Source organism: Mesoplodon densirostris, chromosome 1 (genome assembly GCF_025265405.1).
Source record: "Mesoplodon densirostris isolate mMesDen1 chromosome 1, mMesDen1 primary haplotype, whole genome shotgun sequence".
NCBI lineage: Eukaryota > Metazoa > Chordata > Mammalia > Artiodactyla > Ziphiidae > Mesoplodon > Mesoplodon densirostris.
The window spans coordinates 221,089,420-221,107,504 of NC_082661.1; the positions used below are offsets into that span (position 1 = coordinate 221,089,420).

An 18,085-nucleotide genomic window follows, 5' to 3' on the forward strand; every position below is an offset into this window, starting at 1 on the left:
GTGGGATCTTCCCGGACTGGGGCACGAACACGTGTCCCCTGCATTGGCAGGCGGACTCTCAACCATTGCGCAACCAGGGAAGCCCAGCTCCCTTCTTTTAAACTCTCTCTCTAGAATCTATTTTCAGAATCTTTGGTCATTCTCCATACTCCTTTCCAGACTTTCTCCAAGTTAGGAAAAAGTACATATTCTGCCTACTAGCAGGTTTCAAAACCCCCTTTTTCTAAAAGCTTTTTTTGTTTTATTTTAAGTTCTTTTTAATTGAAGTATAGTTGAAGTATAATACTATATGTTACAAGTGTACAATATAGTGATTCACAATTTTAAAAAATTTTACTCCATTTATAATCATTATAAAATATTGGCTATATTCCCCTGTGCTATAGAATATATCCATGTAGCTTCTTTTAAGCACAATAGTTTGTACCTCTTAACCCCCTACCCCTATACTGTCCCTCCCCTCTTCCCCCACCCCACTGGTAACCATTAGTTTGTTCTCTATGTCTGTGAGTCTGCTTCTTTTTTATTATATTCACTAGTTTGCTGTACTTTTTAGATTCCACATATAAGTGATATACAGTATTTGTCTTTCTCTGTCTGACTTATTTCACTTAGTATAATGCCCTCCAAATCCATCCATGTTGCTGCAAATGGCAAAATTTCATTTTTTTTATGGCTGAGTAGTATTTCATTGTGTGTGTATATGTGTACACCACATCTTTGAGATCAAAGTGAATGCAGTACTTTCCGGTTGAGCTTTTCTGGCACTGATCCATTCACTAGGTGAAAGGATCACCTAAGACTGCACCAAAGTAAAGGCTCCTCAGATTACATTTGGGTCAATATTAAGCTTCCCAGCAAATAGATTAATCTGACTAAAGAAGGTTTGTGATTAATGCACTAGGGATTATAAAGATTTGTAATCCAGACACCTATGGTAGTTTTCTTCAAAGTGACGGAGGGTGGGTGGTGGTGGTGTGATGAATTGGGAGATTGGGATTCACATATATACACTAATATGTATAAAGTGGATGACTAATAAGAACCTGCTGTATAAAAAAATGAATACAATAAAATTAAAAAATTTAAAAAAAAGCTGAAACTTGCTGTAGCCTTATCATCACTATAATTTTTTTTTTTTTTTTTTTTTTTGCGGTACGTGGGCCTCTCACCATTGCGGCCTCTCCTGTTGTGGAGCAGAGGCTCCAGATGCACAGGCCCAGCGGCCATGGCTCACGGGCCCAGCCACTCCGCGGCATCTGGGATCCTCCCGGACCGGGGCACGAACCCGTGTCCCCTGCATCGGCAGGCGAACTCTCAACCACTGTGCCACCAGGGAAGCCCCTATAATTGTTATTTTATTTATTGCAATAAAACTTAGGAAACTGAGATTTTTGCTCTCCATTGCCTCTCCTCTGTTCTATTCATTACCCAGTTGGGAATTTGTTGCTACTTAAACCCCTGCTACAGACCCTGGGTGCTGATAGATATGTACTTGACAAACTGGCTTCCAGCTCTTGAGTTAGATCCCAGTAACTCTGAAATATTCCTCTTATCTGTCCCTGCCAGCTGAAGGCAAAGCTACCAAAGCTGGGAACAAGGGGCAAAACCCATGACATATGAGCTTCCGTTATGCCCTCTGGGAGTAATAGGCCTCAGGAAACAAGATAACCTGCTGAAGCTATGATGGCTTTTAAGCCCAGATGGTCCTTGGAAGTCAGGAGTCAGCAGTGTGACCTATGAATAACAGTGAATGGAAACTGGGATTCCATCTTCTAAAAACAGATCTCTTCTTGTTCATTTAAGAATTGGCTCCTGGGGACTTCCCTGGTGGCACAGTGGTTAAGAATCCACTTGCCAATGCAGGGGACATGGGTTGGATCCTTGGTCCGGGAAGGTCCCATGTGCCGCGGAGCAACTAAGCCCTTGCACCACAACTACTGAGCCTGTGCTCTAGAGCCCGCGAGCCACAGCTACTGAAGCCCACACACCTACAGCCCGCGCTCTGCAACAAGAGAAGCCACCGCAATGAGAAGCCGGTATGCAGCAATGAAGACCCAACGCAGCCAGAAAGAAAGAAAGAAAGAAGAAAAGAAAGAAAGAAAGAAAAGAAAGAAAGAAAGAAAGAAAGAAAGAAAGAAAGAAAGAAAGAAAGAAAGAAAGAATTGTCTCCTGAAGAAAAGGGAACCCTCCTACACTGTTGGTGGGAATGTAAACTGGTACAGCCACTATGGAAAACAGTATGGAGATTCCTTAAAAAAATAAAAATAGAATTACCATATGATCCAGCAGTCCTACTCCTAGGCATATAGCCACACAAAACTATAATTCAAAAAGATACGTGCACCTCTACGTTCATAGCAGCACTAGTCACAACAGCCAAGACATGGAAACAGCCTAAATATCCATCAACAGATGAATGGATAAAGAAGATGTGGTACATATATACAATGGAATACTACTCAGACATAAAAAAGAACAAAATAATGCCATTTTGCAGCAACATGGTTGGACCTAGAGATTATCATACTAAGTGAAGTAAGTCAGAAAGAGAAAGACCAATACCATATGATATCACTTATGTGTGGAATTGAAAATATGGCACAAATGAACCTATCTATGAAACAGAAACAGACTCATAGACATAGAGAAATGACTTGTGGTTGCCAAGGGGAAGGGAGAGGGATGGACTGGGAGTTTGGGGTTGGTAGATACAAACTATTACATTTAGAGTGGGTAAACAACAGGTCCTACTGTATAGCACAGGGAACTATATCCAATCTCCTGGGATAAACCATAATGGAAAAGAATATTTTAAAAAAGAGTGTGTATATATATACATACACATATATATAACTGAGTCACTTTGCTGTACAGCAGAGATTGGCTCAACACTGTACATCAATTATACATCAATTAAAAATAGAATTGGCTCCTGCAAAACTATAATTCAAAAAGATACATGTACCCTTATGTTCATAGCAGCACTATTTACAATAGCCAGGACATGAAAACAATCTAAATGTCCATCGACAGATGAATGGATAAATAACTATTATGTATGGAATGGATGGGCAACAAGGTCCTACTGTATAACACAGGGAACTATATTCAGTGTCCTGTGATGAACCATATGGAAAAGAATATAAAAAAGAATGTATATATATGTATGGCTGAATCACTTTTCTGTGCAGCAAAAATTAACACAACTTTGTAAATCAACTGTACTTCAATTAAAATTTTTTAAATTTAAAAAATTTAAAAAGAATTGGCTCACAGTGATCAGGAGACCTCCAAGCTGATGATTCCTTCTTCACCATCAGATGAAGTGTAAATTCTTATTAAAATTTTTGGTCGGTTAAGGATCACCAGGGGAAGCATTTGTCTGCACGATGGATGAGGCCCTGCCAGGGTTCTGACCTCCAGATCCCCAGAATGGGAGGGACTAGAACTGGGTATTTCAGGCCACTCTGCAGACCAGCCCAGACCCACTCAGGCAAGCCTCACCCTCCAGGGCCTGGGGAGTGAGTTTATTTAAGAGAGACTTTCTGGGCTTCCCTGGTGGCACAGTGGTTGAGAGTCCCCCTGCTGATGCAGGGGACACGGGTTTGTGCCCCGGTCCGGGAAGATCCCACATGCCGCGGAGCGGCTGGGCCCGTGAGCCATGGCCGCTGAGCCTGCGCATCCGGAGCCTGTGCTCCGCAACGGGAGAGGCCACAACAGTGAGAGGCCCACGTACCGCAAAAAAAAAAAAAAAAAAAAAGAGAGACTTTCTCACACTCATTCACCGGCAGGAATGGCATCACCTCTGGGGGCAACAGGGAAGATGTCCAAATAAACAACAACTGTACACGTTTGCCTTACAATTTTATATCTATTTAATGTCTTCAGTAGAGTGAAACCAGAATTCTTGGTCCTTGGTCATAAGAAAATATTTGCTTTCAGGATAGGTAAAAGTGTTAACCTAAAGGGATGAATACTCTTTTAAGATTTCTTTTTCCTATTTTATTCCTATTATTTAAACTCCCAGGATTTCTGCCTCCTAAGCTAAAGAATGAAGATTCTGTAAGCAAGATCTAACCCTCCTGACAACTTTAAGATTCTATTACTTTAATTTTCCCTTTCCCTTGTTGTAATCTATATTTAATCTCTCTAATCTCCATTAAAGTTTCCGTTCACTCTAATTTCTCCGTATGAATACTCATAAACACTCTTAAGATATTTCTCATTCTCAAAACCCAATCATCTCCCAAGTATATCGTAGAGATATATACAATGAACCCACTTGCTTTACTCTCTTCAATGGCCCATTTACCTTCTAACATATTTTTTTTTTTTTTGCGGTACGCGGGCCTCTCACTGTTGTGGCCTCTCCCATTGGGGAGCACAGGCTCCAGACGTGCAGGCCCAGCGGCCATGGCTCACGGGCCCAGCCGCTCCGCGGCATGTGGGATCTTCCTGGACCGGGGCACGAACCCGTGTCCCCTGCATCAGCAGGCGGACTCTCAACCACTGCGCCACCAGGGAAGCCCCTTCTAACATATTTTTTTTTTTTTTTTTTTTTTTTTTTTTGCGGTACGCGGGCCTCTCACTGTTGAGGCCTCTCCCGTTGTGGAGCACAGGCTCCGGACGCGCAGGCCCAGTGGCCATGGCTCACGGGCCCAGCCGCTCCACGGCATGTGGGATCCTCCCGGACCAGGGCACGAACCCGTGTCCCCTGCATCGGCAGGCGGACTCTCAACCACTGCACCACCAGGGAAGCCCCTAACATATTTTTAATTCACTTATTTTTTTAAAACCTTCACACTCATATATAAGCTCTATGAGAAGAGGGATTTTTGTCAGTTCTTTTTCCCTGTTATGTCCCAGCACCTAAAAGAATAAATGCTAATCGTCATCCACAACATTCTGTGATGGGTATCCCATTACCAAAGCCCGCGTTGCAGCTTTCATGACAGCATCGCAACTAGCAAGCTACTGACAATTAATTTTTACTTCCAAAGTGTATACAAAGCATAATTTGAAAATGATGATTTGCGTTGTATGTATGCTCAGTAATGATCAAATTCAGACTCTGCCTTTCATTTGTAATAGTAAGATGTTATGTAAAACTTCTATTCATATTTGTACAAGGCTTCTAAATTCAACTCAAATAGAATTGGAAATTTGAGACGTTTTTTAGTATGAATATGTTTGGTCCATTATTAATTTTTACTGTATCCTCTTATAACTGACTGAGTGTCATCTTGGAAAACGTAGACACCATTTATCTTTACGCTTAAATGTCCAAATAGTATTAAAACAAAAATTGCCTTTCCCATTACCTTTTATTTATATTGCAATACTTTTGTACATGAAATTGTCTTGTACAATTTACTATCGGAATTACTGTGTTGTTACTTTAATCACCTAACTAGCATGAAAAAATATGGTATAAGTCAAGTGTGCTGTGTTTGTGCTTACCCTTTATAGTAATTGGTTCTCAATTTTGAAGATCCTATCTGGTTCTTTCTTAAATGTCAAATTTCCACTTCTCTTTTTGTTTTGATGTGGGGATTCCCAACCTTTTAATAACTGCTACAGTTATTATTTTATTTTGCCACACCAGCCATGTTACCCAGACAGCATTTTAAAATAAGTAATTTAAAATTAATTTTAATTTGAGAATTATGTGACACTTCTGAAAATAATTGGTCACAGCTTGGAATGTTGCCAAACCACAAACAAGAGTCACTTCTTTAGTTTATGTTTGCCAAAAATATAAATCTTAGTTTGTAGATGAGGTGTGTTTGAAAAAGGAAAAAGCAGGCAAGGAAGAGAATGAAACAAATCTTTGTGGAGTTTTACTAAGTTTGAGGTATGCTACTAGACATTTTCACATATACCAAGTTATTTAATCTTCTGGACCACCCACTATAATGTGTAAAGTGGTCCCATTTTCAGATGAAGTAAAAACTCAAAGATTTTAATTTATTTGCCCAAGCTGCACACATAGAAAGCATCAGAGCTGAGACTGGAATCCAGGCTAACTGGTTCTAAAGTGTGTGTGCTTTTCACTCATTTTGCTGTCTCCTGAAACTGGTGTCACAGTGACACTGAAATACCGTATTGCCACATCACAGCATAGCCTTGAACGGATTTGGATGGGAAGAATCCCTGCCACATGTTGTAACAGAATGCTTGTAGGATACGGCAGGCCTACAATACATGTTTTAGTCCTCAGTCTCTTTAAAACCTTTAATATTTTTGGTATGTGATATAAAGCCACTGTTCTTTTTTTTTTTTTTTTTAAGAACTAGACAGGGTCTTTTTCTTTTTTGGGGGGGGTAGGAGTTTATTAATTAATTAATTTATTTTTGCTGTGTTGGGTCTTCGTTTCTGTGCAAGGGCTTTCTCTAGTTGTGGCAAGCGGGGGCCACTCCTCATCGCGGTGTGCGGGCCTCTCACTATCGCGGCCTCTCTTACTGCGGAGCACAAGCTCCAGATGCGCAGGCTCAGTAGTTGTGGCTCATGGGCCTAGTTGCTCCGCGGCATGTGGGATCCTCCCAGACCAGGGCTCGAACCCGTGTCCCCTGCATTAGCAGGCAGGTTCTCAACCACTGTGCCACCAGGGAAGCCCCTAAAGCCACTGTTCTAAAGAACGTGACTCAATTTGAACTACTGTCTTCGTGTTTATTGCTGTTCTTAATTTATTTACATAAATTGCCATTGGAGAAACTATACTAGGAAATCATAAAACGTAAAAAGGCTGACTAGGAAACATCCCCCAAATACTTAGCCCCATCTCATTCATGCCTCTCCAGAAAGGATATAAAATAGCCTACATAATTACAGTAAAGTAACATAAAATGTAAAGTTCGAAGAGAAGGTGGAGGAAAAGAAAAATGAGAGGCAAAAATAAAATGACATCAGGACTAAAGTATATCAAGTGAATATTGTACATCTGCAGAAACAGGATAAACATTTTGTTACTAAGCATCCTAATATTTCTTGCCCTTCAGTTGGGCCTGTGCTTTTAACTAGATTTACAGAATGTTGGATTTGGAAGGGAGCTCAGAGACCATCTCATTTCTCCTTTACAAATGAAGACACGGAGGCCTGGTGAGAAATGTTGAAGGAAAAACTCTCCTTTCCTCAAGCTGCCTCCTAAAGAATCCACTTCTTCGAATTTTGATTTGTACATGTGATCTCTTGCCCACAATAGCCAAGAACAACATTTCACATGCTGTAGAGAGTTTCCATGGTGGTCATTATCACCAAGGCTGAGAAAAACATATGGTATAATGAGTAAATATGTGAGCTCCCAGTTCTAACTCCAGCCTTTGACATGTATCAGCTAACTGTGTGTCCTCAGGCAAGTTATGTGACCTCTCTGAGCTTCAGTTTCATCATCTTATAAAACTGAGCTGATGGTAATAGTTGATATCTTAATGACTTGCTGTGAAGATTGAATGAGATTAGGCATGTAAGATATTTAGAATCATTCTTAGCATGGCATAAATACTTACTCATTATTACTGTTATTTAATGAAGCCCTTTTATGGTAATTCATTCCAATAATTATATGCAAGAGCTGTATATTCTTTGGCATATCATGAAGAGTTGGTTTAGGGACAATTGGATTAGTGTTTATCAAATCTTTGTAATGTCCTCTTCAAATTTTAAGCCAGTTCCATAGTGCATTCATCTGAAAGGTAGAATCAAGTACTCCCAAAAAAGTGACCTGAGTTGACTTGGATGTTTAACAGACTCTTCTTTTTCTCTGGCTAACTGGTCTGCTTTTCCTACTTCAGTGTATTTCTCTTTTCCTACCTCAGTATATTTCTCTTCTCTTAATATTTTTAATATTAAAAACAATATTAAAACCCCTTCATCTATGAATGAATGTGGTTTTACTAGCCCCCTTTTATGATGAGTTTAGGTTTATTTGCAGAAAAGGTAGCAAAGAAGAAAAGAGAAAGATCTTAAATATTCTTATAAACCCCCTGAGAAAGTCACTTCCCATTGGTGGGAGGAGATGGAGGAGCCCACCATGCATATGCCAGTTGGAAAGTTTGTTTTCTGAATCTGAGGGCAATAATAAAACATGGATGGATATAATCTTACTTTAATTTAATTCATAATTAACAAATACATATTGAGTGCCAGCTATGAGCTGGGCATTGCTGGTCACTGATAACACAGTGATGAAACAGGTATCATCCTTGCCCTCAAACATCTTACAGTCTAGGTGGGCAACCTGGCTGAGTAAGTATTGAATACTAGCTTTAGTGCATAAAAGAAATATTCTAAACAAAAGTTTTCTTTTTAGGAGCTATATGTGCTCTGCCCTACTCTCTATATTAGATATAAAACCAATGCCTAAGGCTTGAGACTGCCCTTACTCTTTTTCTGAATTCTGGCTGGGATACAAGATAAGGAGTCCTTCAATGCAATCTCATAGTATTACACACTGAGTAGGTGTCCTATAAGTTACAGTTCAGCCAAAGCAAATTTAAATACGAGCCTCGATCCTGCTGTGATCACTTCAAAAATATACCTCCACCAAGCATTTCTGATACCAGGTTTCATGTCAAAGGCAGGAAACAGCAGTCCCCTCCTTAATGTAGTTCAGAAACGGAAGTGAAACTTACAGCGAGCATTCCAACCTGTGGTTGCAGATCTGTGTCTCTTCTCCCTCTACCAGCCCTTGTCTCCTGTTGCCTTTTATCTGAATCTTCAAACCAAGTCCTGAGGTTAATTTTGTCTGAATATCACTAACCCAGAGTTCTCTCTTATTGAGCCAACATGCTGTCTTGAACCTTGGGTGGAACTTATATAATGAGTCTGTGGCGGCAACATTAGAGAAGTTTCGTTTGACTGCAAATGACAGAAAGTAACCCTGGCTAGCTGAATTTAAAAAAAAAAAAATGAAAAGAAGGATACAGGGAGAAAAGTGGAATTTTTTGGAAAGATATTCGTATATCTGCTCAGAATTTAAGGGCAAGCTAAACCACAAGAGACAGTTAAGTAATCAGCCCAGCGATCATGGCTACTCTGTAGCTTTCAGCAAATTGAAATGCCTGCCTTCCTCCTGCTCTGATCATCTCAAAAACGTACCTCCACTGAGCGTTTCTGAAACCAACTTTCATGTCAAAGGCAGGAAACAAGTCTTCTTCATGAACTCAGAAACTGAAGTTAGTGGACCTTTTTTCCAGAGAAGTGATTAAGCAGATCCCTGGATTGGTCCAACGAGTGTGTCCAGGTTAGGTGTTTGTGGTGGAGGGCCAGGGTCTTTGGGGTCTACTTCTGTGTAAGGGGATGGAACGATTTCTACAAAAGGGGAAATCATTGTAAGGCTAGCAGCCATGCCAAGAAGTCCATATATTGGCCCTTCCTTGGGCAGAATAGTTGGCTAAGGAGACCTGTTTCTCAAGAGGCCATATTTTTATCAGTGGAAGTTATTTTATTCATTTATTTATTTATTTTTGGCTGCACCATGTGGCATGCAAAACTTCCCCACCCTGGGATCGAGCCCATGTCCCCTGCATTGGAAACACAGAGTCTTAACCACTGGAGCACCAGGGAAGATCTGGAAGTTATCATTTTATAAGTAGTCTGTCATTTTCTTCATTCCACCTTTCAATCTAGCCTCATTCATGGTCTTACTAGTTATATCTATCTATGGTCAATTCTGCTTTCCTGGTTGACTCAATAGCATTTACCGTAGCTTAGCTATTCATTGGTTAAACTTCAGAGGAAGTTTCAAAATAGAATTTGGGTCCCCCCAATGGAGATTTGGAGAGCCGAATGTGGAGTTGTTGTCCTGTCCTGTCCTTGCCCCAGACCAGGGTAATCATGGACCTGGAAGAGCCTGGTTCATCTCAGACTCTTCCCTGCCTTACATCTGAATTACTGTGGCATTCATTCATCCATTCACTCATCAAGCCTTCCCTACGTCAGAAACTCTATCAGGAGGTAGGGATACAAAGATAAATTTGGCACCATACCTGCTCTGAAGGGACTCACAGGGCTTGGAAATGCACGTGTTGGAAAGGCAACGGCTTTACAGTACCAAGTGGTTATGGCATTGCAGGCTCAGGCAGCAACCCTGGCCCAGAGACCCTTACACTGCAGCACAACGGGCCCCTATGGCTATGCTTACCTCCTAGAAACTGATACCATGGTAAGCAGGATAATGACCACCCCAAAAGCATTCACATCTGTCCCTGGAAATGTGAATGTTATGTTACATGGCAAGAGGGAATTAAGTTTGCTGACAGAATTAAGGCTACTAATTAGCTGACTTTGAGATGGGGATGGAGGTAGAAGAGGGAGAACTGGAGAGATAGCAGCATCAGAAGGACTTGACCCACTGTTGCTGGCTTTAAAGATGGAGGAATGGGGCCACCAGTCAAGGAATGCAGGCAGCCTCCAGAAGCTAGAAAAGACAAGGGAATGGACTGTCCCCTAGAGCCTCCAAAAGGAAAGCAGCCCTGCCGATACTTTCACTTTAGTGAGACCCATTTCAGACTTCTGACCTCCAGAACTGTAGGATAATAAATTTGAGTTATTTTAAGTCACTACGCTTGTGACGATTTGTTACAGCTTCAATAGGAAACCTGTATAGGTAGGCATATACCTGGGGTAGGCTTGGTTCTATGCAAAAGGACAGAGGATTGACCAGGTGCACCTTTCTTGGGTATCATTTTAAATATTATTTTCATATTAAGCATATGGAAAAGGATGATAATTTAGCATCAACTTTGAAGATGAAGCACAAGATTTCACATTTCTTTTCTTATTTGTGAGCTGCTTTGAGCCCTGAGCTCCAGTCCCCCTCTCCTCCATTGTCAGATGAAGTGTTTAAGAGGCACCTGTTTGTCTTAGCGCTATGTCGTCAGTGCCTACCAAACTACTGCCATTTTTATTCTTAGCACATCGTTACACTTAGGTCTTTCTTAACTTATTTTAAAATCCACATTCCCAAAGATGGCATTCATTGGAATTTCACTCGAGGATTTAAAAATACTCTATATCAAAGCATAACAACATCGAGCATTTTTATACTCCTTTCACAAACACTTCTTTATTTGGTGCTTAAAGCAGCATCATGAAGAAAGCGTAATTATGCTCACTTGTCAGAGGAAGCAACAGAAGCTTGTGATAGAATGTCCAAAGTCCACAGGTGCTGAGTGGCCATGGTTGCTCTTTCCATTGATGCCTAGGTGGCTGCCAGGAGGTGTTTCTCTGGGGTAGGTCACTTAGAAGCCAGCCCCAAATTCACCAAGCATCTGCCATGTCACAGGTGCATCCACAATGTCCCTGAGCCTGCATAACGGCTGCTCTTGATTTAGGTGTTGCTGCTTTCGTTATGACTGTAAACCTGTAACTGGCCCCTTGTCCTGATATGACTGGATCTGTTCTCATGAAAGAATCACATTGACAAAAGGGAGTACAGACAATGTGCATGAGCAGTACTGGAGCTTCTCAAAACTGCAAAAGCCATTTTTCACTGTGTTCCCAGGGTTCCTGAGGTGAATTGGGTACAGAGAGAGGAGGAGGATATTGTTTTGGGGCCCAGATTAGAGCCCTCTTTTGGCTGCTTTCAATGCTCCTTTTCACTTTACAGCAGGGCACTATCTGGGTCCAGGTATCAGAAGGCACGGTTCTGTTTTTGCAGTCTGTAGGTTGTATGTACTCAAGCCTCACAGAAAGGTTTTGCTTTGTTTGTAGGTTTATCATTATTAAGGGCTTTTTAACTGCAGAGGAGGTATTTTCCTTTCCTCCTTGTCTCTTTCTTACTGCAATTCAAGGTCTATACTTTCTGTGAGCTTTCTGTCACCCTGTCTAAGAAGGCTTCCCTGACCTGATATAAATACCACCCTCGCCAAATCCTCTCTTTTCACTCTCTGTTCCTTGACATTGCTCTGTTAGGGTTCTCATAACGATTCTCCCACTTGACATATTCTTTTATTCAAATTTTTTTCTGTCTTCCCTGCCATGAGAGCAGACGCTACATCTCCTTTGTCTGTTGCCGTATCTCCAGGGCCTAGGCAAGTGCCTGGCACTTAGTAGAGCTCAGTAAATATTTGTTGAATGAATTACTGAATTCTTTGCATCTCCCCCAGTATCTGGTACAATCCTGGGCCTGCCGTATAAAAGATCTGAGTGAAATTAAAAAAGCAAGAAGCCATAGCAAAGGGGAGAAAACCCTTATCTTAGTCTTTTTGTAGTCAGTTTCTAGTTTCTGACTGACTGATTGGCTGGGGAAAGGGAAGGATGCAGAAGGGGGAAATGTCAATGTTGAGCTGAAAGCGCTCAGCCCTCTGAATGACTCGCCCAAGCTCCCAATGCCTGGCCCCTGGGGGGACCCTTTTTCTGCCGGGACCCCCCCTCCTCCAGATGGAAGTGAAGGTAATCACACAGGAGCCCCAGCCTATTCACTTCATGTTCACTAAATAAAAGCAAAGATTTCATTTCCTCCAACTGTTTATTGGGTGGTAGGAGATACTACGGAAAATGCTACGAGCTCCTATTTTTCAGGTCCACTGATTTGTTGCAAGTTGTTCTGAAACTAGTGAGAAGTAGGGCAATGGAATAAATCCTCCTATACCCAGAGTATTTGGTTAGTTTTGTTTGCATGGCTTTTGTAAAGCCCACCTGGAAAACCTCCAGTTACAGCTTTAATGTCTAGAACGGTGTTGCCTCCCCTAAGAAACAGTTTCTGAAGCATTCCATAGAAAGGCTCTTCTTATGCATGACCTTTTTTGTCTCTGTGGTACTTTGTCTACCCTGCCACCAGGGTAGAAAAAGCACCTAAAAAGCAGTTACCACATAGGCTCCCAGCATGCTTGGTTCACGTGGCCGACGTTGGTCTCATCACCCCGTGCAGTTAAATGACTATGTTCATTGCTAGCTCTGTCCCAGCACGAGGAGGCCTCATCCCGCTTTGTATCTCCAGCGACTGGCTTAAGTGCCTGGCATGTAGTTCGTACTCGACACATGTTGAGAAAATGAGTAAGTGAATCCATGAAAAAACAAGAGACTTTACAATTCAGCCACAGTTATCCAGTTGTTAGCATTTGGACCTTATTTCTGGGGATTCTACTTATGGATTTTTGTCTTCATTCAGGCACTCTGATTGTTCTGAAACATCCCTATCCAAGAAAAGTGGAAGAACCATCCATTTATGAATCCGTCCGGGTTCACACAGCAATGCAGACGGGAAGAACAGAAAACGACCTCGTGCCCACCGCCCCTTCTGTAAGTGGCCGTCAATCTACTCACAGGCTCACTGTCTAAAAGCGGTAGCAGTTACACACTTTTACAAATACATTTGTTCACATAAAAATTCTAACTTGGGATATAAAAGCTGGAAAGGAACATAAGGTTCAAAGCCTATGACTCAGTTCGTCTGGTCCAGGGTAAATTGTAAAAAATTACAATGCGATAGTGATAGGATTTTTTTTTTAAACATCGTTATTGGAGTATAATTGCTTTACAGTGGTGTGTTAGTTTCTGCTGTATAACAAAGTGAATCAGCTATACGTATACATATATCCCCATATTCCCTCCCTCTTGCATCTCCCTCCCACCCTCCCTATCCCACCCCTCTAGGTGGTCACAAAGCACCCAACTGATCTCCCTGTGTTATGCAGCTGCTTCCCACTAGCTATTTTACATTTGGTAGTGTATGTAAGTCCATGCCACTCTCTCATTTCGTCCCAACTTACCCTTCCCCCTCCCTGTGCCCTCAAGACCATTCTCTACGTCTGTGTCTTTATTCCTGTCCTGCCTCTAGGTTCTTCATAACCACTTTCATTTTTTTAGACGCCATATATATTTGTTAGCATACAGTATTTGTTTTTCTCTTTCTGACTTACTTCACTCTGTATGACAGACTCTAGGTCCATCCACCTCACTACAAATAACTCAGTTTTGTTTCTTTTTATGGCTGAGTCATATTCCATTGTATATATGTGCCACATCTTCTTTATCCATTCATTTGTCAATGGACAGTTAGGTTGCTTCCATGTCCTGGCTAATGTAAATAGAGCTGCAGTGAACGTTGTGGTACATGATTCTTTTTGAATTATGGTTTTTTCAGGGTATATGCCCAGCAGTGGGATTGCTGGGTTGTATGATAGTTCTATTTTTAGTTTTTTAAGGAACCTCCATACTGTTCTCCATAGTGGCTGTATCAATTTACATTCCCACCAACAATGCAAGAGGATTCCCTTTTCTCCACACCCTCTCCAGAATTTATTGTTTGTAGATCTTTTGATGATGGCCATTCTGACTGGTGTGAGGTGATAGCTCATTGTAGTTTTGATTTGCATTTCTCTAATGATTACTGATGCTGAGCATCCTTTCATGTGTTTGTTGGCAATCTGTATATCTTCTTTGGAGAAATGTCTATTTAGGTCCTCTGCCCATTTTTGGGTTGAGTTGTTTATTTTTTTGATACTGAGCTGCATGAGCTGCTTGTAAATTTTGGAGATTAATCCTTTGTCAGTTGCTTCATTTGCAAATATTTTCTCCCATTCTGAGGGTTGTCTTTTCGTCTCGTTTATGGTTTCCTTTGCTGTGCAAAAGATTTTAAGTTTCATTAGGTCCCATTTGTTAATTTTTTTTAACTTCCATTTCTCTAGGAGGTGGGTCAAAAAGGATCTTGCTGTGATTTATGTCAGAGTGTTCTGCCTATGTTTTCCTCTAAGAGTTTTATAGTGTCTGGCCTTACATTTAGGTCTTTAATCCATTTTGACTTTATTTTTGTGTATGGTGTTAGGGAGGGTTCTAATTTCATTCTTTTACATGTAGCTGTCCAGTTTTCCCAGTACCACTTATTGAAGAGGCTGTCTTTTCTCCATTGTATATTCTTGCCTCCTTTATCAAAGATAAGGTGACCATATGTACGTGGGTTTATCTCTGGGCTTTATATCCTGTTCAATTCATCTATATTTCTGTTTTTGTGACACTACCATACTGTCTTGATTACTGTAGCTTTGTAGTATAGTCTGAAGTCAGGGAGCCTGATTCCTGCAGCTCCATTTTTCTTTTTCAAGGTTGATTTGGCTATTCAGGGTCTTTTGTGTTTCCATACAAATTGTGAAATTTTTTCTTCTAGTTCTGTGAAAAATGTCATTGGTAGTTTGATAGGGATTGCATTGAATCTGTAGATTGCTTTGGGTAGTAGAGTCATTTCCACAATGTTGATTCTTCCAATCCAAGAACATGGTATATCTCTCTGTCTGTTTGTATCATCTTTAATTTCTTTCATCAGTGTCATACTTTTCTGCATACAGGTCTTTTGTCTCCTGAGGTAGGTTTATTCCTAGGTATTTTATTCTTTTTGTTGCAATGGTAAATGGGACTGTTTCCTTAATTTCTCTTTCAGATTTTTCATCATTAGTGTATAGGAATGCAAGAGATTTCTGTGCATTCATTTTGTATCCTGCTACTTTACCAAATTCATTGATTAGCTCTAGTAGTCTTCTGGTAGTGTCTTTAGTATTCTCTCTATATAGTATCATGTCATCTGCAAACAGTGACAGCTTTACTTCTTCTTTTCTGATTTTGATTCCTTTTATTTCTTTTTCTCCTCTGATTGCTGTGGCTAAAACTTCCAAAACTATGTTGAATAATAGTGGTGAGAGTGGGCAACCTTGTCTTGTTCCTGATCTTAGTGGAAATGGTTTCAGTTTTTCACCATTGAGAACGATGTTGGTTGTGGGTTTGTCATATATGGCCTTTATTATGTTGAAATAAGTGCCCCCTATACCTACTTTCTGGAGGGTTTTTTTTTATCATAAATGGGTGTTGAATTTTGTCAAAAGCTTTTTCTGAGTCTATTGAGATGATCATATGGTTTTGTCCTTCAATTTGTTAATATGGTGTATCACATTGATTGATTTGTATATATTGAAGAATCCTTGCATTCCTGGGATAAACCCCACTTGATCATGGTGTATGAGCCTTTTAGTGTGCTGTTGGATTCTGCTTGCAAGTATTTTGTTGAGGATTTTTGCATCTATGTTCATCAGTGATATTGGCCTGTAGTTTTCTTTCTTTGTGACATCTTTGTCTGGTTTTGGTACCAGGGTGATGGTGACCTCGTACAATGAGTTTAGGAGTGTTCCTCCCTCTGCTATATTTTGGAAGAGTTTGAGGAGGATAGGCATTACCTCTTCTCTAAATGTTTGATAGAATTCGCCTGTGAAGCCATCTGGTCCTGGGCTTTTGTTTGTTGGAAGATTTTTTATCACAGTTTCAATTTCAGTGCTTGTGATTGGTTTGTTCATATTTGCTATTTCTTCCTGGTTCAGTCTTGGAAGGTGGTGCTTTTCTAAGAATTTGTCCATTTCTTCCAGGTTGTCCATTTTATTGGCCTATAGTTGCTTGTAGTAATCTCTCATGATCCTTTGTATTTCTGCAGTGTCAGTTTTTACTTCTCCTTTTTCATTTCTAATTCTATTGATTTGAGTCTTCTCCCTTTTTCTCTTGATGAGTCTGGCTAGTGGTTTATCAATTTTGTTTATCTTCTCAAAGAACCAGCTTTTAGTTTTATTGATCTTTGCTGTTCTTTCCTTCATTTCTTTTTCATTTAGTTCTGATCTGATCTTTATGATTTCTTTCCTTCTGCTAACTTTGGGGTTTTTTTGTTCTTCTTTCTCTAATTGCTTTAGGTGTAAAGTTAGGTTGTTTATATGAGATGTTTCTTGTTTCTTGAGGTAAGATTGTATTGCTTTAAACTTCTCTCTTAGGACTGCTTTTGCTGCATCCCATAGGTTTTGGGTCATCGCGTTTTCATTGTCATTTGTTTCTAGGTATTTTTTGATTTCCTCTGATTTCTTCAGTGATCTCTTGGTTTTTAAGTAGTGTATGGTTTAGCCTGCATGTGTTTGTATGTTTTACACATTTTTTTCCTGTAATTGATATCTAGTCTCATAGCATTGTGGTTGGAAAAGATACTTGATATGATTTCAATTTTCTTAAATTTACAGAGGCTTGATTTGTGACCCAAAATATGATGTACCGTGGAGAATGTTCCATGAGCACTTGAGAAGAAAGTGTATTCTGTTGTTTTTGGATGGAATGTTTTATAAATATCAGTTAAGTCCATCTTGTTTAATGTATCATTTAAAGCTTGTGTTTCCTTATTTATTTTCATTTTGGATGATCTGTCCATTGGTGAAAGTGGGGTGTTAAAGTCCCTACTATGATTGTGTTATTATTGATTTCCCCTCTTATGGCTGTTAACATTAGCCTTAAGTACTGAGGTACTCTTGTGTTGGTTGCATAAATATTTACAATGGTTATATCTTCCTCTTGGATTGATCCCTTGATCATTATGTAGTGTCCTTCTTTGTCTCTTGTAATAGTCTTTATTTTAAAGTCTAGTTTGTCTGATATGAGAATTGCTACTCCAGCTTTCTTTTGATTTCCATTTGCATGGAATATCTTTTTCCATGCCCTCACTTTCAGTCTGTATGTGTCCCTTGGTCTGAAGTGGGTCTCTTGTAGACAGCGTATATACGAGTCTTGTTTTTGTATCCATTCAGCCAGTCTATGTCTTTTGGTTGGAGCATTTAATCCATTTACATTTAAGGTAATTATCGATATGTATGTTTCTATTACCATTTTCTTAATTGTTTTGGGTTTATTATTGTAGGTCCTTTCCTTCTCTTGTGTTTCCTGCCTGGAGAAGTTCCTTTAGCATTTGTTGTAAAGCTAGTTTGGTGGTGCTGAATTCTCTTAGCTTTTGCTTGTCTGTAAAGGTTTTAATTTCTCCATCGAATCTGAATGAGATCCTTGCTGAGTAGAGTAATATTGGTTGTAGGTTTTTCCCTTTCATCCCTTTAAATATGTCCTGCCACTCCCTTCTGGCTTGCAGAGTTTCTGCTGAAAGATCAGCTTTTAACCTTATGGGGATTACCTTGTACATTATTTGTTGTTTTTCACTTGCTACTTTTAATATTTTTTCTTTGTATTTAATTTTTGATAGTTTGACTAATATGTATCTTGGCGTGTTTCTCCTCGGATTTATCCTGTATGGGACTTTGTGCTTCCTAGACTTGATTGACTATTTCTTTCCTCATATTAG

At 40.1% G+C, this 18,085-nt stretch overlaps 1 protein-coding gene across 2 annotated transcripts in view; it reads left to right on the forward strand.

Annotated features, from left to right (window-relative positions):
• The window catches only part of DAPP1 (dual adaptor of phosphotyrosine and 3-phosphoinositides 1), a 60,998-nt gene that overhangs the window by 25,180 nt on the left and 17,733 nt on the right, over positions 1–18,085 (forward strand). For both annotated transcript variants that reach the window (XM_060115430.1, XM_060115421.1), the window contains one exon: positions 13,115–13,245. In XM_060115430.1, the coding sequence (XP_059971413.1) occupies positions 13,115–13,245 (131 nt within the window). The remainder of the gene's footprint in view (positions 1–13,114; positions 13,246–18,085) is intronic.